Genomic DNA, 27,107 nt, shown 5'->3' on the forward strand with positions numbered 1-27,107 from the left:
TCTCGAACAATAATGTTGGCTTTAATTTCCACGACAAAGCCGCTGCTGTCAAGTGAAGGTCTTTTTTAAAAACTAGCTGCCATCACAGCTTTCCATCGAGACTCAGTTCCCCATAATTAATAAATCTCTTCCTGGATTTCGTACATTTTCAGTTTAGTGTTTATACAAACAAAGAGAACAGAAAGTCCAGCTGGGAAAAGTGTAGGGTAGAGAGAGAAGGAACGGTGGAGAAAGAGAAATCAAAGGTCTATGAAAAGGCTAAGAACCAGAGCTTTGAAGTTATTATGATGTGCTGCTCACGTACAGGATACACCAATGAGGACTTGCGCTTGATCCCGTGGGATCTAGGTTATTGACCTTGCACTTTAACGGTATAACAGGGCCTTCCTTGAAGCGCCAGAGGTGTTAATTAAATGGAGCAGCAGAGTCAGGACACAGGAAATGCACGGACAGTGACGAGCCTGTTGTTTTACTCCACAAATAACCATTTATTCTTCACACATTTAGCGAAAATCACGGTTTATTGTAAAGGACACAAGGTAGAGAAACAGAGAGATGTAGCAGTAGATTAAGTACTCGGTGCATGGCACATCATTCTTAGGGAGACGACTCACTGTGAGTCGAGTTTTTCTCTTTAATTCTGGCACCAAAAGCTCCGAAATATTCAACAGTGATAGTTGGCCAGCCAACTTGAGCCTCATAATATGGAGTAGGAGGAGTAAATTAATCTTTGCTACAACACGAGACAAACCGTACCTTCACATTTTAGCTGCGTTAAACAGTTCTTTTCGTCATTTGGGATTGATTTTGTTAGGGCTGCGCGATTAATTGGAATAAAACCGAAAACGCGACATGGCTTAGTATGATTATCAAATCGCAAAGGCTGCAAATTATTTAAATAAATACGCGTTTCAGAGTGAAGTGGCATTGTGTTCTTACACACTTTTACACGTGCTGCCAAAATTAAAAGCTTGACATTTTAACATTGATAAAAAAAAAAAAAAAGTATTATTATTCTCATTTTACAATTGTACTGTAAAATATAGTATTAATAAGTTATCATTATTATATAATTATTCTGGAGTGAATTATTACTATAGTAATTACTACAGTAATATTTCTTACTCTGTTTAATATATTTATTATTTAGCAAAAAACACACATTTCAAAACACAATCCATTGTTTGATCAGAAAAATCTCAATTCGTTTTTTTTCCCTCAAATCGTGCAGCCCTATTTTAAAATCAGGACATGGCTCAGTATTTTCAGAAGCTGCTGAGACAAAAGTTTGAATTTGACCTCATGTGTAAATTTACAGAACTCAAATGACCCCCAGCGTGACCTTTAACACTGAAATTCTGGTCTGAGGTGCCAGAAATAGCTTTTAATTACAAACAACACAAATCAAAGAACATTGTGTCCTCACTTTGGGAGAAAAATAGAATCAAAATAGATAATGAACCCAAAAAATAACAGTTATTAAAAACAACCAGTACCATCGTAACCTTGTAAAATCAATATCTAAAATTCTATAATGCATGCCATACTATGCGGTTGGTTTTTATTAAGAAAGTTCAAAATCGAATGTTGGGAATTTCTTTTTCTACATTAGCAGTGTTAGACTGAGTATTCTGTGTATGTGTCTGTCGTTGTTTGTGTTTGTCTACAGTGTGTGTGTGTGTGTGTGTGTGTGTGTGTGTGTGTGTGTGTGTGTGTGTGTGTGTGCTTATAAGCTCAGTGAATGAAGAGGGGCTTAAACAGATCTGACATCATTTTTACCATGCAGAAAATCTGCCAAGTCTTCCACTGTCCGTTTAGTTTTGTTTGTTCATTTGTGTCTTTTTTAGTTCTCCGTCTGTTTTCACACTTTCCCCTGCTGTCCTTGCTTGGCCTTGTCCGATCTGCTCTGGGGTCTTCGCCTATGGAACAGAGATGACAAGAGAAGAGAATGCATGCATACCATAGTGCAATGGGCTCTGAAGTCTGGCACAAACAGAGCAGGTGATTAGACATTTACACCTTCCTCTCCATTTCCCCTGTCGCTGTCGGACTGACCTATAATTTGACAAAACCTGTCACCGCTTGCTGCAGAGCTCAAGGCCGACACTTGTTAGCGCTGGAGCAAATAGTTATCTGTGAGAGGGTGTGTGCTTTCTGCATTTTAACAGGTGAACAGCGAAGTTCAGTGACTCTGAATATATGAATACATTAAGTGAATTTAGCGCATATACAGTGGAGTCAAAAGGTCATAGATGAAAATTTTATTTAACTACTAAAAGTGAGGTCAGAGATATTACAATGTACAGTAAAACAATTAGGAAATATTTTAAATTCTGCACTTTCCAGTTTACCAATTTGTGTTTTAATGTTTACATTACGGTTTGATATTTTTAAAACATTTTTTTAAGTAATTCTCTTATGCTAATTACAGCTGATTTTTTTTGATCATGCAAATGCCTTTACTGTCGCCTCGAATCAATTCTTGTTTAACAAAAGTATTAATACATTTAATATTAATTTCTCTAAAAACATTGTTACTCAAACAAAAGTTTTGAGCGTTAATGCACTTTGGTGCGAGCGCACACACACACACACATCACACACAAGTCATTAAATGATTACAGACGTGGACAAAATTGTTGGTACCCTTTGGTCAATGAAAGAAAAAGTCACAATGGTCACAGAAATAACTTTAATCTGACAAAAGTAATAATAAATAAAATTCTATAAATGTTAACCAATGAAAGTCAGACATTGTTTTTCAACCATGCTTCAACAGAATTATTAAAAAAAAATAAACTCATGAAACAGACCTGGACAAAAATGATGGTACCCTAACTTAATTCTTCATCATCAGTTAGGAACCTAGGTGTGCTGTTTGACCGCAATCTTTCCTTTGAAAATCATGTTTCTAGCATCTGTAAAACTGTGTTTTTCCATCTTAAAAATATATCTAAATTACGACCTATGCTTTCAACCTCTAATGCAGAGATATTAATTCATGCGTTTATGACCTCAAGGTTAGATTATTGCAATGCTTTATTGGGTGGTTGTTCTGCACGCTTAATAAACAAACTTCAGCTAGTCCAAAACGCAGCAGCCAGAGTCCTTACTAGAACTAGGAAGTATGATCATATTAGCCCGGTTCTGTCAACACTGCACTGGCTCCTATCAAACATCGAATAGATTTTAAAATCTTATTAATTACCTATAAAGCCCTGAATGGTTTAGCTCCTCAATACTTGAGCGAGCTCTTATCACATTATAGTCCTGCACGTCCGCTGCGTTCTCAAAACTCTGGCCATTTGATAATACCTAGAATATCAAAATCAACTGCGGGCGGCAGATCATTTTCCTATCTAGCACCTAAACTCTGGAACAATCTCCTAACTGTGTTCGGGAAGCAGACACACTCTGCCAGTTTAAATCTAGATTAAAGACACATCTTTTAACTTAGCCTACACATAACACACAACACACCTTTTATTATTCAAATCCGTTAAAGGATTTTAGGCTGCATTACTTAGATTTGCTGGAACCGGGAACACTACTTCCTAAAATACGATGTACTTGTGACATCGTAAAAAGAATGGCATCTACGCTAATATTAGTCCTGTTTCTTTCTCAATCTGTTTTCACAGTTTGTATCCAGACTAGATGGTGGATCAGCACCCAGAGATTATGTTCATCAGAGACCAGAACACCTAGATGCGCCCGTCGACAGATCACCAGATCCTGATGCACACACACACACACACACACACACACGCACACACTAAGTCATTTACACTACCTGACACAGCAGCGTTTAAAATTGAACTGGAAGTTAAGTGCTGGGCGTCCGGTCAGAGGAGAACTGACCCCAACTGAGTCTGGTTTCTCCCAAGGTTTTTTTTTCTCCATTCTGTATGCATGGGGTTTTGTTTCCTTGCCGCTGTCGCCTCTGGCTTGCTTGGTTGGGGACACTTAACTTCTAGTGACTATCGTTGAATTGACTACAGAGACCGTCTCTGCATTTAATAAGAAATTGGTCACTTTCGTCATTATACATCCCTGTCATTATACTGTACAGTGCTTTGATGCAACCTGTGTTGTTAAAAGCGCTATATAAATAAAAATGATTGATTGATTGATTGATTAATATTTTGTTGCGCAACCTTTTTGAGGCAATCACTGCAATCAAACGCTTCCTGTAACTGTCAATGAGACTTCTGCACCTCTCAGCAGGTATTTTGGCCCTCCTCATGAGCAAACTGCTCCAGTTGTGTCCGGTTTGAAGGGTGCCTTTTCCAGACTGCATGTTTCAGCTCCTTCCAAAGATGCTCAATAGGATTGAGGTCAGGGCTCATAGAAGGCCACTTTACAATAGTCCAATTTTTTTCCTCTTAGCCATTCTTGGGTGTTTTTAGCGGTGTGTTTTGGGTCATTGTCCTGTTGCAAGACCCATGACCTGCGACTGAGACCAAGCTTTCTGACACTGGCTAGTACATTTTTCTCTAGAATTCCTTGATAGTCTTGAGATTTCATTGTACCCTGCACAGATTCAAGACACCCTGTGCCAGACGCAGCAAAGCAGCCCCAGAACATAACAGAGCCTCCTCCATGTTTCACAGTAGGGACAGTGTTCTTTTCTTGATATGCTTCATTTTTTCGTCTGTGAACATACAGCTGATGTGCCTTGGCAAAACTTCGATTTTTGTCTCATCTGTCCACAGGACATTCTCCCAGAAGCTTTGTGGCTTGTCAACATGTAGTTTGGCATATTCCAGTCTTGCTTTTTATGATTCGTTTTCAACAATGGTGTCCTCCTTGGTCGTCTCCCATGTAGTCCACTTTGGCTCAAACAACGACGGATGGTGCGATCTGACACTGATGTTCCTTGAGCATGAAGTTCACCTTGAATCTCTTTAGAAGTCTTTCTAGGCTCTTTTGTTACCATTCGGATTATCCGTCTCTTAGATTTGTCATCAATTTTCCTCCTGCGGCCACGTCCAGGAGGTTGGCTACAGTCCCATGGATCTTAAACTTCTGAATAATATGTGCAACTGTAGTCACAGGAACATCTAGTTGCTTGGAGATGGTCTTATAGCCTTTACCTTTAACATGCTTGTCTATAATTTTCTTTCTGATCTCTTGAGACAACTCTTTCCTTTGCTTCCTCTGGTCCATGTCGAGTGTGGTACACACCATATCACCAAACAACACAGTGATTACCTGGAGCCATATATATAGGCCCAATGGCTGATTACAAGGTTGTAGACACCTGTGATGCTAATTAGTGGACACACCTTGAATTAACATGTCCCTTTGGTCACATTATTTTCAGTGTTTTCTAGGGGTACCATCATTTTTGTCCATGCCTGTTTCGTGAGTTTATTTTTTTAAATAATTCTGTTGAAGCATGGTTGAAAAACAATGTCTGACTTTCATTGGTTAACATTTATAGAATTTTTATTTATTATTACTTTTGTCAGATAACAGTTATTTCTGTGACCATTGTGACTTTTTCTTTCATTGACCAAAGGGTACCAACAATTTTGTCCACGCCTGTATTAAATGCGTAAATACATCCGAAAATACAGCAGTCAACATTTCATCAAAGTTGTCCTAAAATCAAAATGCATTCTTGACTTAGGAATACTTTGATGATCTGTGCTAATCTACTATTATATTTGACTTCTGCAGAACACAAAAGATCATCTTATACAGTAAAGTCCAGTGTTGTTTTAGTTCAATTCGGGCAAAACAGTTCTTTCTTTTGTGTTTTACAGCTTTAAAAAGACACGAAGGGCTAGCAAATGATGACAGATTTTTCATATTTTGGTGAACTCTCTCTTTAATTCTTTCAGTAATTCTTCTACTCACTTGACTGTGTCCAAACGTCTTTTTCATCTCAGATGAACTCTCGGTCTGATTGTGGGAACAGTCTGCTCCCACCTGAAGGTATAAACAAAGAGACAGAAAAAAACATGTTCGCTTAAAGCAAACAAATCCCGAGATCATCTAATAATCAGGCACGAAGGGGAAATACATCCTGAATAAAAGTATTTTTAATAAATAAAACTACATATATGTGGCCACAATGGAGCAGTGATACGGTATAGACTATAATTGTTTGCTGTTTACATTTTCCACAAAAGCCCTGAGCTATGAGATTATATAGTGTTGCATAGAAAACAGATTAATCATGTTGCTCAAGGGAAGGAGTATTTTAAGAAAATGTTTTATATGCTTGTCTCTATGAGCTCTAAAACAAGCTTGAAAAATGTTTTTAGAGCAACACATTTAACAGAGTACAAGACTACAAGAGACAATGTTTAACTGAAAAATACACCCTCATTTTTTTATTCTGACAGGGAAAAAAACAGTGAGGTTAAGTTAATGGAAGTGTTATAGGACTGTGCCTGCCAAAAGAACAACTTTATACGGGGAGTAAAGGGTAACAGCCTAAACTCTTGCCATATACCTTCTTCATTTTCCTTCACTGCGTAAACCTGCTTCATTCTAAGTGTTCTTTCCTCAAAAACAGTGAAGCATCGGTTGAAGGGATGTACTGAAGCCAGCAGAGATAAATGAATAGCAATTATCAATGATTGTAAACCGCCTCTAGACAGGTCTGGTGTGTGAGCAATACTAAACACTCAAAAACAGCTGATGAGCCTTTTTAATAAACAGTATACTTCGCCATCTGACAATCACTCCAGCTTGCTGTAATTAAGCATACTCCATACAAACAGCCTGGATACCGCAATATAATGTAAATATTATATTCATTAAGTACTATACAAAATATTTTATATATTAAATTTTATTCAAAAGTTAGGAGTATATATAATTTAAAACTAATTTCAGAAACACTTTATTTCATGATTACACCTATTAGTTGCGTATCAGAATGGATTTTACTAGACTATTAGTCATTTATTAGTAATAATTAAGCACATATTAATGCCTTATTCTACATGACCTTATTCTACATCCCTAATCCCATCCAATACCACCCAACTAATAACTATTAATAAATTAGAAATTTATTGTTATAAAGTTGTAGTTAATACTGTGTTATCCCACTTTCTAATATGTAGTCACACTTTATTTTGAAGTCAATCTTGGCATGAACAAATCAAAAAAAAAAAAAAAAATTTGCTGCTTAATAGTAACTTGTTAGATTTTGGTATTGGGTCAGATTACTGATGTAGAATATGGTTATGCAGAATATGTGCTTCATATGTACTAATAAACATTCAGTATGTTAATAGATAATAGCTAATACGCAACTAGGTAATAGTGAGAATTGGTCCATATACTTGGTCTATGTTACTTTATTTATTTATTTAGAACTGTTTTTAAATTATTTACTTAACATTATTTACTAAATTATTTACTTAACTTGAATTTATTTTATATTTAAAAATTATATAAAATATCTGAATTATTTCAGTCTTCAGGGTCACATAATCCTACAGAAATTATACTTTAAAGCGAAATTATACTTTTTTTTTTTTTTTTTTTTTTTTTATAGCCATCCTTGTTTTGCTTAACATATTAAAAATGTAAAATTCTGATGTTTTAATGTTTTAGACTGTATACAGTCAGATGATGATGGACAGATTAGTGGTCTCGCCTACAGCAAATGTTCATAAAACAGGCTAATCTATGATAATAAACAACTTGGTTAGATACAAAAATCAGCAGTATGATAGGACTTGATTAGAGCGACACCCCGGTGTATTTTCTCTCACTCACAGTCTCTCTCTCTTTCTCTCAGTATAGTCACAGGGCTCATCAGTACCATCAGCAGGGTGAGAGCTGCTCTGGGAACATTTTCATTAGAAAATCTTCATGGCCTGTCATCTACCAAGAATGACACCTTCTCCCTGGGATCCTGTGTTTCTCTCCCTCTTTCTGTCTGTCTTTGTTTCCTGTCTCCGCGCTCTTTCTCAGGTGGCTGTTTTCCCCTCTCGCACACACACACTCAGCGAACACACAGCCACTTACCCGCAATCACACACACACACACACTCCTGTCATTATAGTTGATAAGCGCATGTCAGAAAGCAGTACGATGCATCTGGTCTGGTGTACAGTACTCTCTGCTCTGCCGAGGTGTGTGATGCATTGTTCCCCGGTGTTCATTTTCTCAGTGCTGTCTGAAACCTTCCAGACTAGAAGATCTCACGTCACGTGTCGACTGCAGTGACGACCGAGGATCATGCAAGGTCGCTTTGTGCCTATAGCGTCCGTGTGAGAAGTGTGTGAGCGTTTGCAATCTGTGTGTTTGTTTGGATAACACCCATTACCTGTAAGACTGTGAAAAAATTATGCTTTTTCAATGCATAGAGCTGCAAAGAGCTATGAAATGCACTCAGAACAAACAAAAAGAGAAAAAGGTCATTTTAAGGTAATTTTAGCTATTCTGAAGTCACTGAAAATCTAAAAATGCATAAAGTTTCCTGTAAGGGGTAGGTTTAGGTGTAGGTAGATGTAGGGCAATAGCACATACAGTTTGTTCTATTACAAACTCATAAACCATTAATACCATTAATACCAATATGTGTGTGCGTGATGTACAGTTTATTTTATTATAAGCATTGAGTACTTTGTACCCTGATCTCACTTCACCGGCTTGACAAGCAAACACTATTTGTGGTTAAATAATAGTCATTTTACAATTATTATTATTATTGAATTTATAAATAAAATAGACTATGATGGTGCATTTTTCAGGAAAATAATTAGTAATTTGAGTCTTTATTCTTAATAAAAAATGTATTATTATTATTATTATTATTAACGATCATTATTATTATTAAGTTATAAATACAGATTGTTGCAGTGCATTTGACAAGAAAACACCTTTTAAAATAATAATTCTGTTTTTATTCTTAAATATTATTCATTATTAAAATAATGTAAAATATTAAAAAAATCAGTCTATCATTTTTGCCGACCAATAAAAGGAAAGGCGGAGTGTTTAAAGAATCTGTTTGAAAACAATCATTTTTATTAGTTCCATTTGGCGCCATAAAGGGACAGAAATTACACACTTCACCTTTAACTAAATGGAGCTGCAATATTTTCTCATGGGTCCAACGGCAGCAGTTCAATATAACATTGATCACGAGAAAACTGCTGAGCGAAGCCTCAAAGCTTATTCTTGAACGAAATTTAATGCAAAGTTGTAAATGATCTTAAATGGCTAAGGGATACACTGAGATGCAATGAACATAAGTCGCCCCATTTAGTCCAAAGGGTAAGGAAGTGGCCATTAGAGTATAAGGGCACTAAAGATTTACCTTCACCATCTGGCAGTCTTTCGGTCCTGTGCTCTCTCTCCTCATTACCGCACTGCTCACAGGCAATTTACTTGTTGTTGTGATCCTGGGAACTTTCGGGATGTCCTTAAGGAAGAGAGCATAAAGAAACAGAATGTTACGTTGTGAAAGACACAAAGGAGTAGAGAGAGGAAGAAAAAGAGGGAAAACAAGAGAGTGCTGGGGTTAAATTCTCCAGACGCTTTATTATAAAGCACAGACAATTTTACACTTAGGTTAATTTGAAGTCTGTTGTCAACTCTCTTTCTATTGTGATCTACTGTACATGAGTGGCTTTAAAGTCAGAGCACAAAGCACACTTCTGTTATTGTGTTCCGTTTAGCTAATGCTTTTATCTGAGGAGACTTACAGTAAACGGAAACTGTTCGGCTTAAAGGAATAGCTCACCCAAAAATGAAAATTCTGTCATCATTTACCCCTCGAGGAGTTCCAAACCTGTATCAATTTCTTTGTTCTTTCAAACACAAAGGGAGATATTTTGCCATTGATTTAGGGGAAAAAAAATACTATGGAAGTCAATGGCGATCAAAAACAACCTGGTTACAGACTTTCTTCAAAATATCTTCCTTTGTGTTTGACAGAACAAAGAAATTCGTGCAGGTTTGGAACTCCTCGAAGGAAATTACAATTTTCATTTTTGGGTGAACTATTCCTTTGAGAGCATAATTTGAAATATTTCATTTCATTTTATTTAATTTGTTTTAATACGATTTCATTCTGGACCGAATTTGCCTGTAATTTGCAACAAAAAACAAATTGCGTGATTAATATTTGCAATATTTTCCTGCAAGCATGTATCAGACACAGAGGCAGCAGGTAAATGTGTCTCAGATTATAAGGGCTGAATCATGACTCCGCTTAAATCAGTGTTAGTGTGAATTAAAGAAAAAAGCACAGTGGGGGACGAGGCTTCTAGCAAAGCTCTTCGCACATCCTATCACTCATTTACTGAGCAAAGACAGATGAGATAAATACTACAGTAACAAACTTCATACGGTCTCTGAAGCGTCTCTCTGGAGGAGTAATGATATAACAATAATCAGCTTAGGGACTCTCTGCTCCTCAGAGTGAGTGAAATAGAATATGACACACTTATTGCTTCCCCATTGCAAATCAGCATGATATCCGTAGAGGCCTAGTTTTTGGTAAGCCACTTTCGAACACTGTCTTCTGGTGTTGACTTGAATGCTCACTTACGTACTAAGATGTCCAAACCCGAAAGGAAAATGTGCGTATACCTCCACTTTTATTATCTTATGCACAGGTACACGGCAGATTGCAAAAACTTTGTTTTGGGTTGGTGAGGATCCAGGTTATGAAGGCTTTGAGGAGGTTGTTAAATTTCAAGTAGCAGTTAAAAAGCCCTTCTGCGCTGTAAAGTTTGCACATTTCACTTCAGGACATATCCATGAATCTTGTATCAAGCCCACAGAACTCTTGTTTTTACATCAGAAATGGTGTGCTATATTTCAATTCAAACAACTCTCATGAGAAGACCAACAACGTCAAGACAAGACGCCGTCGGGTGAGTGTTGTAAAGAGTTATTAAAATGAAGGTTTCGTGTCTGAGTTATTTGTTCAAAACACCTGCTTTAATTAATCGGCTTGGCCTCCTTGGTTTAAGACGAGCTAATTAGCGGATGTTTGGTAGAGATACCTGCAGGGAAAGCAGCGGTATAAATATTTCGCTTCTCGGTTTGTTCAGATTGTCAGTTAATTAACTCTGTTTAACTGTACAGGGTGAATCGGCAGAGCTAACACGATCCATTTCCATGATTTCCAGCGTCACCGTGTTCAGTGCTCTGTTCATGTCAGCCGTTGTTGGGTTGAGACGGAAAGATCAAAACGTTTCCCTTTCGACCTCTTGCCTAGATTTAAAATTGAATGCAATTACGAACTAGTCTTGGCGATCTTTATACTCCTTGCACTATAACTACGAGAACACGATTTTTAGATAAAGCGTGCAATTTCTGCACCACTACAAACATGGAACAAAAGAATTCCATTCCCGTTGTTTACACACTTGACCTCGCATTTATTACGATGGTCATACACATAAATGTTGCAACCACCACAAATCATCTGCAATGAGGTCTGTCTCAAGAGGCAGTCTAAGTGACTTAGCTACAGTTTAGTTTGAACGAACTATTTTTGTCTCATGAAGGAAGATCGGGTTTTATCGGTGTTCATTGCCATAGTAACAAAAGCTGCAGGACTAACCTGATCCAGAAAAGATTTAGTTTTTTATGGAAAAGATTGTAGTAACGCTTTACAATAAGGTTCCATTTAACATGAACTAACGATGAAAAGTACTCGTAAATCATTTATGTTAATTTCAACATTTACTAATACATTATTTAAATCATGGAATGGCCTGAATGTGGGAAAACATCCACAATAACATGATATTTAGCCACAGGAGAACTCTGACCAAAAAAATGATTGGGCTGTTTTTGGGCTGGTTTTGTTTGCAAAATCCTGGCAACCCCGGACTAGGCGATGTTGTCTGTAATTCTTCCTTTGTGAAGTCATGCGGTGTGTAACCGAAACCATCGTGAACACAGCAGCGACCGAATGCTACCCCAGGTAGTCATGCAGAGTGAAAAGACCGGTGACCCGACCTTTTTAAAAATCGCATTGTGCATTGTGAGCTCAGCATTAAACGCACTTGTAAATCAAAACCTTTAAACAGGGATACGTTTAAGATAAATGCACTATATTTTTTACCACATCGAATGACTAAGCTTGCCTTTTATGCTCTCTGTGGAGCTTTAAAATGATAAAGTTTAAATTCATTTGCATTGATACTTGCGCAATAATCTCTTGAGTTTAAGAAAAAAAAGAATCCCTAAATAATCTAGAGTATTTGCTAACAGGCAAATAGCACAAACACATAAATGTTGCATGCAATTTAACAAGCTACAGCACATGGCATCTATCAATGCCTGTTAAATATGAAGTGACTATCATTTAAAACTGGCTGTTTGTTAAAACCTCACGGTGATGAATCTTTTAGCAGCAGGGACTAGTGTGTGCTGGCTGACAGTATAGGTTTTGCATGGCTGTTTGGAAAGGATTAAGGCTCATTACAGTCCCAACAGTTGATGAATAGGGACTGTAATGAAATGCTGAATGGGACACTGTATAGAGGACTAAATGTCTTCTCATCCACTTCATTTGAGAGGTAGAAAATAATTTTTACTTGAGGGACAACCTTGAACAGATGTTTTACAATAACATGTTTAATCATAAGGGAACGCATCTTGACTTTGGTGTCAGGGTTGACATTTGTGTCAGGTTTCCAATCAAAGTCTTGCTGACAGGCTCAAGGTGAGACATTTCAGATCAAGATTCTGAATAAATCAAAATATCTTTGTCTAAGAAGATACTTCCCTTTCATGTCTTTTTGCATGCTCATAATGCATTTTGAATACCGTGTCCAAAGTTCAGTGTCTTGCTAAGTTCCTTCTAACCTTTTCTTTCTTTAAAATCGTCTTATTTACGTAAAAAGAGCTGAAGGCTGAAGCCTTGTATTATGAGGTCTTTTGATGTGTTCTAATATTGTTCTGTGGAGACTTTTTGCTTATGGACAAGAGTATTGGAGCGTAATAAAAAAGCACTGCTCTGTCCTCTGGGTAGTGCATAAGCATTGAGATTCTTAGCAACACTGAGTGGCTTCTGAGTCACGTAGGGGGAGAAAATAGAGGCAGATTCTCCCACACTGCCTGCTAAATAAATCAAGCACTGTTAATGGTTTGTGTTCTCAGCAGTAGCCTACTGTATGCACCGAGAGATTTCTTTCTTAACAGGTTAGATGACAGTATGCCTTTTGCAAATTTAACCCTTAGGTTACAGTGCTGCCTCCTTCTCTTTTCCTAATTTTACTATAGCAAGAGGCATATGAGATGGCAGTAAAATTACTGAAGGAATAGTTAATCTCCCCGAAATATCCTTGCACTATATTTCAAGTATTCAAATGTGTAAAATATAAATGTGTTTATGATGCTAGTAAGAAAGACTTTATTGTAATATTTCACTTTAGACATTCTGCTAACCATAAGCAACTTTGCACGTACGTCAGTTGCAAACCATCAAAATATTAATACGCTGTCTGCTGAATATCTCCTAACACTTCATTTTGATTGTCTCCAAACATGCGATTTTAACTTTGCAAATTGTCTTTCAAATTAATGAGAGTTAGTTAACATGTAGTTGCTAAGTTACTCATACTGTAGGTAGTAGAACATCTAAAATGCACCATTCAAAATAAAGTGTAACTACAAAATAAATATGTGTATGTGTTAAATAATGTTCTTAGCCTTTCCTCCTAGTAGCCTAAACCGAAAATACAGAAGCTTATGTTGAATTAAATGCCAGACAGGCCTACACTTCATAATAACAACCACAAAAAAAAGACTTTTATATAGAAACAAACAATCCCAAAATAAACCAGGACTTTTATTTTGAAGTACTTACGCTGCTCTACTAAAAATGCTTACAATAAACAATAAATGACCAAATAAACACCAGTAATTTTAAAAGTCTTTCTGGTCATATGGCCATTTAAAATCTATTTCTGTGTTTTTTCGACAAATTCAGAGAATGGCTTTTTCTCGGGGGTGTTAGTACCTTTGCATGCGGCTGCTGAAAGGTGACTCTTGAATTGTTGGCCAGGGCAGAGTACCTCAACAGGTTGGTGGGTGTGGCTGGAAATCTGTGTAAACTTCCTGTCTGGCTGTGTAGGACAGACGAGAAGCAGATATGCACGGTGTCCTTCAGGGCTTTCAGCTGTGACTCCTGCAACATATTAAGTGAGACAACACATGAGATTAATAGGAAAATGTTTATCATGCTGTCATCTTATTCTTTTATCCTCTAAGCATTTATCTGTGCTTTTGCTTCATGCACTCTCTGTCAAAATTGCGAAATCCCTGACCTAATGAGATAATAGAATTCATTCTCAAAGTTTACATTTTAAAAGATAGCGGAAAATCTGAATAGGAACGATGAAAAGGATTGGCTCCTGACGCACCTTATCCAGCGCTGCCTTCTCCAGTTCGTCTTTGGCCACTTTGAGTTTATTCTCCAAGTCCATCAGTTGCTGACCCTGCACAGAAGAGGCACTGATCAACATCAACAGTTTAAACGTTTGAATTTACAGAACAATTTGAAAGTTATACACAAAGTATTTAAGGCTTCAAAGTGAGAAGATAATGGCCAATGTAAGACAATATTTACTGAATTCTACAGTAAGTGAATGAAAACATCCAGTTTTAAATCTGAAAGTGCACCATGTATAAACGTCTCTCAAAAAAATATCTAAATGAAAATGAAAATTCATGTGCTTTGGGAGTGTTAAAGGCTCACACTGCTTTAAATAAAATCGACCAATCACCAGAGAATTATCATCAAATAATGTTGAATTAATTGTTTGGGTGTAATTAAGCAAATAAGGAAAAAAATAAAGGCATATTATAAGAAAATGAAATTGTTTTTTGACCTTGCGTGAATATCAACCTGCTGTTGACCACACCAAAAATTTTAACCTTTCATAACCCATAATCTTATCTTAATCTAGCTGTTTATTTCAAGATTTTAATTAGACTTGAATCTTATATGTTCAATGTGATCAAAGACATTATGTATAATGAGCAAACTATTCAAATAACCATAATCTCTTTTCTGCTAGATTTATCTTTAGATCTTTACATCTCTATATTTATTTATATATATATATATAATATACTTTAGGTGGCATGAACTCTTGAATGCTTATATAATTGAGCGTGATGCTTTTCCTTCAGGCAGAACTACATAATGACTTGCCCTCAGTATGTCATTAGTTTAGTTTCATAAATATTGCTATATGACTATGATGCTGTTTGTACAGTCAACAACAGTCTCATTGAGATGTGAACAGGTGATAGAGATTGCCCATCTGGGATCATTAGCGCGTGTTATCTGGAAGACGAAAAGTAGAGTGCTCGGATATAAGAGAGAAATTCGGCATTCATATTTCACAGAATAAACTCAAATGTTCACAGGGTTTCTTCAATATATAGTAAGCAATCATCTAAAATCTGACTTGAACAGGCCGTGATTTTACATTTTTACAAGTTTGAATGTTCCTGATAATCGTAAGAAAGATGTGCTAAAAAGCCATTTGTTTGTTAATGGCTTTTTAGAGAGAGGTGAGACGTTTAGAAAGTACTAAATCCTTTAGTTTTGAGCAAGAAGCAAAATCGATGTAAGCCACATCAGTCTAAAGAAAAATAGCTCTAAGATAGTGTTTTTCTCAGTGACTCGGTGGTTAAGCATGGTCTTACACGCAAAGTTAATACACAACGAAACGCAAGTAATTTAGTAGTGAAAATAGGGTTAACTCTTTAATATTTGATTTTGTATGACATTATAAATGTACAAAGGGATGTTCCTCGTTGTATAGCATATTTAAAGCATCGTGGGCTATTTTGTAATGTGGTTTGTTTTCAATCAATATAACTACCATAATCACAGTAAATTGTGGAATATCCTAATTGCTAGTAAGGCAGCTGCAGATTACAGAAAAAAAAAACTGCATTCAAAGTACAATTAAAAGAAAGAACATTGCAATCATTCCGATTGTGTCTTATAACAAGCTATTATGCCACTGCCGTCACAATTTAATCTATTTAATCTTTAATCTATTTGTAATTATTTTCACAGTCTTCTTTCACGCACAACAGAGAAGAGCCACCAAAGCGATGGATCACAAGAGCTGAATCTCTAACAAGAAAGAACTATTGATAAAGGAACTGATGCTAGATCAGGTGATAAAGGACAACCACGCAAATGTTAATGCTTTACATCATTAGGTTTTGATTAAACAGCAGCGCCACATGTAACAGTCTATGAATAATTTGACATATAAGCGTGCATAATTCAGACACTTCACTCCAACACAACAAGACATGATTGTGATAAATGGCAGCACTTTGAGTAAGAAAAAAAATCCATTTAATTCTGGCTAGATCTGGGGAAAATACTTTGACAAAGCAATCTTGCTCATTGTCCTTCTGTAGCTTTTTGCGGTGCTAGCCGTACTTCCCATTACTGAACAATGCCTCCTCAAACCGACTGGTACTTAAAAGGCAACTCTAGATAAAAAACTCTGAAAAGAACTTCTTTAATCATGAATATAAAAGGAGGAATCTTCCTACATCGATTTCAAACAGGGGAGGCAGAAATACATGTACAGCCCAAAACACATTAGAAGAAGGTGAGCCCATATTGGATATTGCTCTTTGAAAAAGTTTGCCTCATAGAGCATGCAGGCGCCTCGACTTACAAAAATAATAATTCATGTTCTTTCTTAAACACTGACGCAACATATTTTACAACACGTGTTCGGCTGTCTTCCCGATTAAGAAGCAATAGTTTTAAAGCGAAGCACTTTGTGTGAAAACTCAGTGTTTATATGACTGCACCAAAGGGCAATGTGCTGGAAATATCAGCTGACATTTTCCCATCTAATACTGCAAATAAGAGAGGAAAGGTCAACCTGCATGGCAGGAAAGGTCACTGTTTTTTTTTTTACATGAATCTTCCCTCTCATCTCACATGAAAAGGTCAAACCATTCAATTAGAATGCACATATTACTCCTAATTTGTTTTATTTTGGCCAAAATGCTGATTATTATGTATGATTTTTAGGCCGGTGACATTCACATTCCTTTGTTTCTGCTTTCAAAAACATCTCAGAAGTCATTGTGGATAAAAGCGGTTAAAGACCCCGTTCAGACCATCTGTGGAAGCTGTAAATGCCTGTGTATTTCTAAAAATGGATAAAGCTAACTTCTAGCTATTGAATTTGACGTTCTTTTTGTTCTGGTTAAACTTTATAGTGCCGTTCCAAAGTTTGGGCATCGGTAGGTTTTTTTGTGGCGAGACGTCAAAAGATTGGAAATAATATCTTTCTATTCATTTAAGGAATATTTTAAATAAAATGGTTCCACAAATATTTTGCTGTGCAACAAATCAACATATTATGATTTCTGAAGGATCGTGTGACAATGAAGACAGAAATAAATGCCATCACAGGAATAAATAGTATTTTAAAATATATTAGAAAACTGTTATTTTAAATTGTAATAGTATCTCATGTTATTACACAGCCCAGCAGTCACAGAACATTAATATAAGGTGACATTGGACATGACGTCAGACAAATGTTGCATTTTGTTTGAGAATGAATATCGGGTTTAGTCAGTATTTGACGCTAATTTGATGTTGGCTTACTGTAATGTTAAATTTTGGGTTACACAACTTAAAACAATATCTGTGTCAACTGATACAGGTATTGGACGTCAAATTACCATTGTCATTGAATTTTGGTTACCCGATGTCACAACCGAAATGTGATCAAATATCAACGTCCTTTTATGTTGTGTGCCAGTTGGGAATATTCACATTTAGTTCCTGATGTGTCTTGACTGACTGACATAATAAACCGCATATGACAGTAACAAGACAACACGCAAACGTAAGCCAAACGGAACCTTCTTTGAGCTTCAGCTCTGTGTTGAAACATGCTCAGGTAAAACCATGTTTTCAAGGAGTCTCCAAGGCCCCCGCGCACCATGCAAAGGTACAGTAATGACACAAGCTCTTTGTTTGGTTCTTACCTTAAAAATTAAATCCTTTTTGCCATACCTCAGCTCTTTCAGTTGGGCTTGGATTTTTTTAGACTGCAAAATGAAGATAAGAGAGAATATGTGTTAGCTTATTCAAATAGTAAAATTGGTTTTAGATTGTGTAGCGGGCTTTTTGTGGCCGCTCCAAGTGTTCCTTTGTGAACGCTTGCTGGGCAAAGCTCCAATTCAAAGGAGAGACCTTCACTGAGCAAGAAAATACAAAACTCTTCCCTTCAGTGGACTGCAGGGACCACTCGATGATGCAAACACATTAACACATCAACACCCAGGCATACACACTTGCACAATAACACTCGCTCCATGGTATGGTATTGTCTTGGCTTGTTGCCTGTGGATTGCTGCCACGGTTGTAAACATTTACAGACACACACACACATCCACATACACTCCTCTCACTCTATAGCATCAATGTCTTCGGTAATCTCTGAGTAACTGAAAAGTACAGCACCTCCACAAACTAATGAGACTTCATTCCTCTCTCCCCCAAGAGAAACAAAAGTGCCAGTACGCTTTTAGTTGCCTACCTTGCCAATTTTTTTTAGCTTGGAATGAGTAGAAAGTTGAGTTTTTAATAACAAGTTGGTTGCACTTGAATCTAGCACCAACCTAGAAAATGTGTTTAAATAAGTACCATTTGTTTTTAAAGAACTTTATTCTGCAAGAATGCAACAGACTGTTTTAAAAAGTGAAAAAGTATAGATATTTATAATGTTATAATCATTTTTGTTATAAGAACTTCCTGTTCATCAAATCATAAAAAATAATAGTATTTAAGGAAATCAGCATTAGAAAGATCCCAGAAGACTCAAGTAATTACTTCTGAATATTGATTTTTTTTTTCCACCAGAAAAGAATATTTTAACTATATTAAAAAAGAGAGCTGTTATTTTAAATTGTAATCATATTTAATTGTATTACAGTTTGTACTGTATTGATCAAATGAATGCAACCTTGGCAAGTATAAGAGACTAATTTCTTTCTTAAAAAATTATCCAGATATGATTTGCAATAAAATACCATTTAATTATAAAATGTAGTAGCAATTTCTGAATAAAATCTTATAGCAATCATCATTAAACATAATTTTGGAATATAATAAATGCTAATAAATGTGAATAAATAATAAATAATAATATAATGCAGTTAATTATTTATAGAAGCTGCATTCAAAATCACGCTCAAAAATTGGAGGGTGGCAGGTGAATAAGTGTGAACATGCGAATACGCTTCTGCTAGGAGCGATATTATTTTTGGTCTGAATAGCAATATCGCGTTTGAGTGCAAAACAGTCAGTACCTCCTCTGCATGTATGTCACAGAGCTTGTTCCCGGACAGAAGTTTATTTTTCAGGCTTTTATTCTGCAAGACAAGAAAAGGCAATAAATAGAGATATACTGTACCGACGGCTTTGTAACATCAAGCATGAAACAAGCCCCGACGTCTTGTTTTATCTAGGTAAATACACTCAATTTAATGGTACCCCTGTCCCTGCAGACAAAAGCAATGCTTCAACTGTTTCCATTGAGCTCATTTTGACAGTTCTCTCACAAGCTTATTGAAGCTCAAGGTGACCCAGGAGTATATGCCTCATTTCTGTAATAACCTGCAGTGGATGTCTTTATGGAAATAGATGATGGTAGATTAAGAATCAATACAGAGATGATGGTGGTGCTGAGTTTAATCTAGTGCTTTTCTCCACCTCCTCTTTTTTTTTCTTTCTCTCCGTTCGTGTCCTTTTGCTTTTATTTTTTCTCTCATTATATCTCTCTGCCTCAATTTCTCACTTCCTTTGTCTCTTTGTTGCTCTCAGATGCAAATGTACGCGCTTTTAGTGGCAATGTCACCCAGTTTCAGACCCACCAGGATTTCACAGGATTTTTTGCTGATAATTGTTGCACCCAAAAAAATGACTGAATTTCCAGAGGCTTTTCTCTAAAATAGCGATGCTGCTTGTGGTTGTTGGTGTTGTTTTGCAGTGAAATCCCAGCAACAATCATGCAATTAGTGTAAGTGACAACAGAAGTACAATTACCTGTAATTATTTTAGTGCATAATAACAGAATATGAAGTACGCACTGAAATATTAAGACAAAAATGATGAAATATCCCATATATTGTGCGTTCTGTTTTCAGCATAAATAAAAACAGAATGTGTCCACAGAGTGATCGTGTTAGCAAAACCTTTTCAGTCATTAACACAAATGGGCAATTAGGTTCTGAGTAATAAATTTTCTTGAGAGACTACATTTACATAAGCAAATCATAAAAAACGGTATTACTTACTGAATCATCTGATTGAATATCATTCGAGAGTTTTTTTTCTCCATTTTTGATATATATATATATAACCTATTTATTTAGTAATTTAAATTTAAATTCAGAAAAGGACACACTAAACTGATGAGAAGAGACAATTACATTGCTCTAAAAGATGCTATTAATTTTATCATTATATTCCCAAAAGAAAAGCATTAAAGTTTCCACAAAAATATTAACAGAGCATGTGTTTTGAACATTGATAACAAATATTTTTGAGCTTCAGATCAGCATATTCAAATGATTCATATTCATATTCTGAAATAATGGCTTCTGAACACTCAGCTTTGCCATCACAGGAATAAATCTATAAATATGTATGTATATATATATATATATATATATATATATATATATATATATATATATATATATATATATATATATATATATGTGTGTGTGTGTGTGTGTGTGTGTGTGTGTGTGTGTATGGTCAGCATAAAGGACTTTCAAAATCATAAAAATGTATCTTACAGTACCCAAACTTTTGAACACAGACATATGTAATGTAATGTACAGACATATAAAAACTTACTGACGTTATTGTTACCCCATCTAATGAAATCATTAAATGAGAGTGATTGAAAAACGTAGTCTTAGCAGTTCTGTGTAATATTTATGTGAAGATCAAGGGAACATTTTAAATTGCATTTTGAAGGGCACTGCAGGAACGGGACTCCTTTTATAGGGTCATTCCAAAAGAACATGAGTAACTGGAGAGGACACAAAGAGACAATGCTGGACGCTAAAGTTTTATTTGTCTGAACAGCCTTAACCTCCGATATGACCAAATAATAGAATTCATTCATATTGGGAGCGAAAACGCATTTCATTCACTTCTGCCAAGTGATGTCTGACAGAAAATTTCAAAACAACTAAAAATGGCAAAGCCATTATCTCAGCAGAACACTTGCTTCCGTCATGAAATTAACGCTGAAAATTCAACGGTCTCTTTTCTATTTTTACTGTAATTACAACACCTGCTGTGTAAGACGTCACAGTGGCCCACACCAACAAACTGACTGGGGAAATATATAATAGCTGGTGGGCCACAGAAGTGTAAGAAGTGTCTGTGTGAGAAAGGGAAAGAATACGAACGGAGAAAAGAAGGAAGGGACGTTCTGAGAGCAAGTGAAAGAGTGTTTAAGGTAATGAAGCAGAATAGCATTGCAATACGATTCAATGAGGTGGAATTGGCTGAGTATCAAATCCACACACTTGCATTTCTACCCCTCTGTGAAGAAGAACGAGTGCCCAAGTCTGTAAGAAAAATGGCAGCTGTCATTAAAAGTGACATGTGGCTGCCCTGCCACAGACTGCAATGACACAAGGATCCACCCAAGCAGATAGGGCACAGTGCAGTCACTTCAAACAACAACCGTGAAAAAAACCCCATAGCCTTAAAGGGACGGTTTACCCAAAATGAGACTTCTGTCACCATTTATTCTGCCTCATGTGGTTCCAAACTTGTATGACATATAGAACACAGAAAAAGCTGTTTGTAGTCCACGCAGTAAAAAAGCCAGTGATGTCCAGTTGTTGTCGTATAGGTTTAGAACGACATGGACAAACTGATCTCATAAAAATACGTGTTTTATTGCACGTTTCACAGCGGTTTCAAAGAGAAACGTCTACTGAGTAGAGTTAAAACAGGTTTAATAATTGAACCCTGGCACATTTCTATTATGTTGATGTAGGTTTGCATCGCTGCCGTTCAGAACTGCGTTGTCTTTAATTTTAGTAAAGCTATAAAGCTAAATTGAGTGATATGCAAAACTCACTGTAAGTAATACAACCAGTACTTTAACAAATTAAATAGTTATTATGCTGTCATCATTTATGGCTTGACTTAAGTTGAACTAAGGGACACAGTTTCCTTTTTATGTTCAATTAAAGGCCATTCCACCGTAGACTTTACCTTGAATAACACTGCATATCACAGTACCTGGAACATAAATCTCTACTGAGAAAAAATATCACGTCATCTTTATATTTTCTCCATTAATTTACGACCAGCCGTTGGCAATAAGACACTGCTGTGGCTGGTGATTGTTCTCTTCTTTGATGAATGAAAGCATTTAACATTGTTTTAATTTATTTCCCATTTAATCTCACATATCCTGTAAATGCTACTATTAAAAATTAAGAAAGTATATTTCTTTGATGTTCCGAGGAATTACTGCATGTATCCAGAATTAATACATTAATGATACTTCCTGAAAAAAGTGTTTAGTACCTCTTGCTGAAGATCTTTGATGATTTTGGTCTTCTTTTCCATCTCCATCTTTAGGAATTTAATCTGTGGAAAATGGGGAAAATTTTGCATATTAAAGTCCCAGCAGCATTTTGTACAGAAAAAAACCGCATCATAAATTGTGCATGATGATCTAATTTAAGGAAAAATGATGTATGCTGTTAAATATACACTACTGTTCAAAAAATTAGGGATGGCAAAATTTCAGAGTCTTTCAAAGTCTACAAAGCTACATTAGAAGCGGTAATATTATTGGAAATTGAAATAGCTGTCTATCTAAATAACTGTTTTCTAGTTTAATCTAAAGTTCAATAGAATGAAAGAATCAATTTAATGTATTAAACTGATGAATAAAAGTATTAACTGCTTTTAAAATCTCACTGACCTTTTTACATTTACACAGTAACGTACAGGAATTTAACTGCGCCTTTTATCTTTTTGAATTCAGTTTATTAGGTTATTCTGAGCTGTATATACCTTTTTATTCGCTGTATTTATTATCTGTCACACAGGCTTGATTTGGGGCTTTACAGATTAAAAATATTCAAGAAAAATGAAATTGAATAGCAAGGGTAGATCGGATCTTACTGTACATTTGTGTATGACTGCAATGTAAATTCATGAAAACCTCAATCATGTTTACCCCGGGTGAACTCAAATGAAAAGAGACCCATATAAAAAGATTTCAACAAGAGCCTATATGGAATACAAATGGGAAAGCGAAGGTTTCCCAAAACAATCCAGAGCGTGGTACAAACAACCAAAAAAGAATCAGAAATGTTTACAGCCCTGAGGGCGAACCGCAGCTCCAATCAAATAGAACGTTCCACTATTGCTCCTTATTCCTTATTCACCCAGCTCAGCCCTGAATGTCAAACTACCTCAACTCTCATTCTCTCTCTCCTGCCTCCAGCCATGGCAGACACTGTGAAAAAATAACAACACATCTAAATACTGAGGTCGAGCAGCTGTGTGCCGTTCCAGACAATACGGCAGCAGCCATGTACCTGCGGGTGTATTCGTTTCCGATTAGCACTTTAATTGAATTCAGTCCACAAGCTCGCGTATTGATATACTGCGGTCAATGCATAGATATTTTTTTGCAATCTTGGTTTTTTGGATTACAATAGAATGATATCTTGTTCCTCATTTCCTGATTTCACGTGGCTTTGTCTGCAAACCATATGCAATCTGAATATAAATTTAGGGAATGTCTTGACTAAGCAGTTTTGCTTTGGTGAATAATTGAAAGGTTTTATATCAGATTCTAGTTTGACACATCAGTATAGGAAACAATTATCACTATTAACTAGTTGCTTATTAGCATGCTTATAATTAACATACTGGCTTTATGCAAAAACGTATTCTACATCCCTACCCAATACCTACACTTTACAACTAACTATTAATAAACAAGCTAGTTTATTGAGGCAAAAATCACGGTAAATGGTTTGACTTTCTTTCTTCTGTGAAACACAAGAGAAGGTATTTCGAAGAATGCACTGCCCCCAATAATATCTTATTTCAAGTTTCGAAGCTTCATGACTTTCTTCTGCAAAACATGAAAGAATTTGATGAAAGATTTAATTTTCAGATCTTTTACTTTAAGAAGCTAAAGCTCTGTCTGGTATGCAGTTTTAATAAGCTGATACGGACTTTATTACTCTTATCAAAACAGTTTGGTCTTAGGATAATGCTAACGGCTCAACATAATAGCTAGATAATATAAAGGTTGTCATAAAAAGACACTCACAGGCAAACAAAAGGTCACAGCTCATCGGGCCGTTTCAACAGCAGTGTAAAATGTTAACATTCCCCCGGACCGAACGAACAGCCGCATTGTTGAATACATCTGGGGTTGTGAATCGGCTTTGCTATCTGTAATTGGTGTCAATTGGTGGTGAACTGTTCGCAGAATGGAGAGAATGGCCAGAGCTGGCGAAATGCTAATTCTCAGCGATTCATTCTCATTCCAAACACGAGCCCCTGTGCCTCTATCCCCCGCAGTACTGCGCGAAGCCACACACAGAGATGAAACAAGAAAAGTTGCATGCAGATAATTGTGTATCTCCTCCAGAGTCAGCAAGGTGCTTCCTACAGTTTTCCATAATTACTGTAACATAACTCTTCCAGACCTAAAGGTAAATGACTAAAATAGAAGAGACTGTCTCTGGCCCCTCTGACATTAATGAGGATTCCAGTGTCTTCCTGGTAATTAGTTTAGACAGGGGTCCTTAAAAAGGGGTGCAGTGGTCACATTGCAGAATGAATGAAACATCCAAAATGATATTTACTTCAGTTGTGCTTCAGTGCAGCAATTACAAAGATGACCCTCTTTCGGTACTGACCAGTTTCAAAGAAAAAGCTAAAAAGTTGTCTTATTCTAGTTTTAAAGGGTAAAACTTTCTTTTTTGTTGCTTTTTAATTTCTTTTTCCTCATTTTAAGGGTGTTAAAATATTAATTTGCCAGTATTTGTCTTGTCAGGAATTCTTAGCCTTCTCTTTAAAATAAATTTGTACTTTGTACTTGTTTAAAAGTAAACTTTTAAAACTTCCAGTCTAATTTGAAATTAACTTTGATGTGCAATTTGTGTGTTTTAAAGTAGGGTAGAGAGGCATTATTTTCTTTGAAGATTTCAAGCATTCAAAAGAAAAAAAGGGGGTTCCAAGAAAAACATTTCATCTTTATGGAATCTTTCCATTTCACATAGGTGGAAAATATCCGTTAAATGTTTTAAAAAAAATGTCTTTTTAAGACTGAACGGTTCTTCGGGGAAGCTAAAATGGTTCTTCTAAAGCATCACTGTGAAAACCCCCTGTTGAACCTTTATTTTTAAACTGAAAAATCACCCATGGACAAATAAAACTAATGATTTTGTGAGTAAACAAGTGAGTGGCAAAATGCTATAGGCCATTATCATTAGCATTTTGAGACGGCCCCAAAGGCTAAGTTTATGTGGGTATACAGTTTAACACATCAGGGTAAAGGGTCTCACGGTGGCCTGCTGTTTCTCTGCACGTTCAGCAGCATCATCCAGTTGTTTCTGTAGAGCTGCCTGGAGTGACTTCATCTCATCCCTGTGAACGAGAGAGAGAAAGAGAAAAACAAATGGAAAACAGTGAATAAGAGTGCACAGGAGAATAGTGATCACAACGACCACTCCGAGGGTTTACTTTTATCTTACATGTCTGACATTCGCATTCTAAAACACGTATAATGCAGTTTCTGAACATAAAGACATAAATTCATCAAGTAAAACTAAATCCAAATCACTGACCAATGCCTATAAATATAGAGCCACGACAAATATGTAAATTAATATACCCAAGGTTTGCCCACACACTGTACACTAGCTGTTTTGTTCTTTAGAATGAGAAATAAATGAAGACTAAAATCTAATCAGCTGATCTGCATTGTTTAAAACTAAAATCAGTAACACTTTAGAATATATGTAACATTTGCTATTTACTGCAACTTTTCCCTCAGTAAATTCTTAATTAGCTGGTTATTAATAGTTAGTAGGGTTGATAGGTTTAGGTATTGGGTGGGATTAGGGACGTAGAATAAGGTTGTGTAGAATAAGGCATTAATATGTGCTAATAAGCCATTAATAACACTAACAAATGGCTACTGTTCTAGCAATATGCATGCTGATAAGCAACTAATAGGTGTAACCGTAAGATAAAGTTTTACCCTACTACATTTTCTAATACAGTTGACTGTAATTTTGAAGTTGTTGCTTGCTAAATGCACACACAAATGAAAAGAAACAAGCAACAATTGTATTTGGTCATTCAAACAGACTAATTAAATAAATAATTGGAGATAAATAAGCAAGGATGAGGGGGCAAGCTTGTTATAAACAAACTTTTTTCCCTATGGTGTAAACTCACCAAACTTTGCATGCACGCAGGGTCCTGGCTAATTGCATTCTCTGTAATTTTAGGATGGATGGGATGTATGGTTGCCTAGCAACTAGTGGATAAATTTGCAATATTCATAACATCAGCCACACTACACTGTTTGAGCTCAAGACTTAATATTTTACATGAGAGTCACTCTCCTTATAGGAAACAAATAAATTTGCCTTAAGGACCACCAAGTTCCACAATTAAGATATTTTTCAGCATTTGACATTTCAGGCAAAACCAGAGGCTAAATCCTTCTCGGGGACGGCTCTTCCAATTGATCAAATGAGATTTCTGACATACCATCTCTGGAAATGGCTTTCATATGTTTACAAAATTTAATAAGATTGGAGTTGATGGATTTAGAAATCAAAATGTAAGCTTGTCGCAAAAGGCCACTGCCTCTTAGCCACAAGGGTTGTACTCACGAGGACCCTTGAAATCATGAAATGACAAAAAGGACAACCTAAACAGATTTAACAGATACAGACATGTGAAGGTCGCACAACTGCAAGCCTGTACCAAGTGCACCATTTAGGTCAAGGCCTTTTTTCTTTCATCTACTTCATGATGTCTTTTTATGCCCACTGGATTCTATTA

At 36.2% G+C, this 27,107-nt stretch overlaps 1 protein-coding gene across 2 annotated transcripts in view; it reads right to left on the reverse strand.

The window, feature by feature from the left end:
* Positions 1–462: 462 nt before the first annotated feature.
* The window catches only part of luzp2 (leucine zipper protein 2), a 92,578-nt gene continuing 65,933 nt past the window's right edge, over positions 463–27,107 (reverse strand). The window contains exons 4-12 of one of the 2 annotated variants that reach the window (XM_043216770.1): positions 25,595–25,676; positions 22,581–22,643; positions 19,325–19,387; positions 17,999–18,061; positions 14,368–14,442; positions 13,965–14,132; positions 9,297–9,401; positions 5,866–5,937; positions 463–1,919 (exon numbers count right to left, since the gene is read on the reverse strand). In XM_043216770.1, coding sequence (XP_043072705.1) covers positions 1,815–1,919; positions 5,866–5,937; positions 9,297–9,401; positions 13,965–14,132; positions 14,368–14,442; positions 17,999–18,061; positions 19,325–19,387; positions 22,581–22,643; positions 25,595–25,676 — 796 coding nt within the window. In that variant the 3' untranslated portion in view covers positions 463–1,814. The remainder of the gene's footprint in view (positions 1,920–5,865; positions 5,938–9,296; positions 9,402–13,964; positions 14,133–14,367; positions 14,443–17,998; positions 18,062–19,324; positions 19,388–22,580; positions 22,644–25,594; positions 25,677–27,107) is intronic. The other variant, XM_043216771.1, reaches the window with a different exon arrangement.

The sequence above is a fragment of the Puntigrus tetrazona genome, chromosome 18 (assembly GCF_018831695.1).
Source record: "Puntigrus tetrazona isolate hp1 chromosome 18, ASM1883169v1, whole genome shotgun sequence".
Taxonomy (NCBI): domain Eukaryota; kingdom Metazoa; phylum Chordata; class Actinopteri; order Cypriniformes; family Cyprinidae; genus Puntigrus; species Puntigrus tetrazona.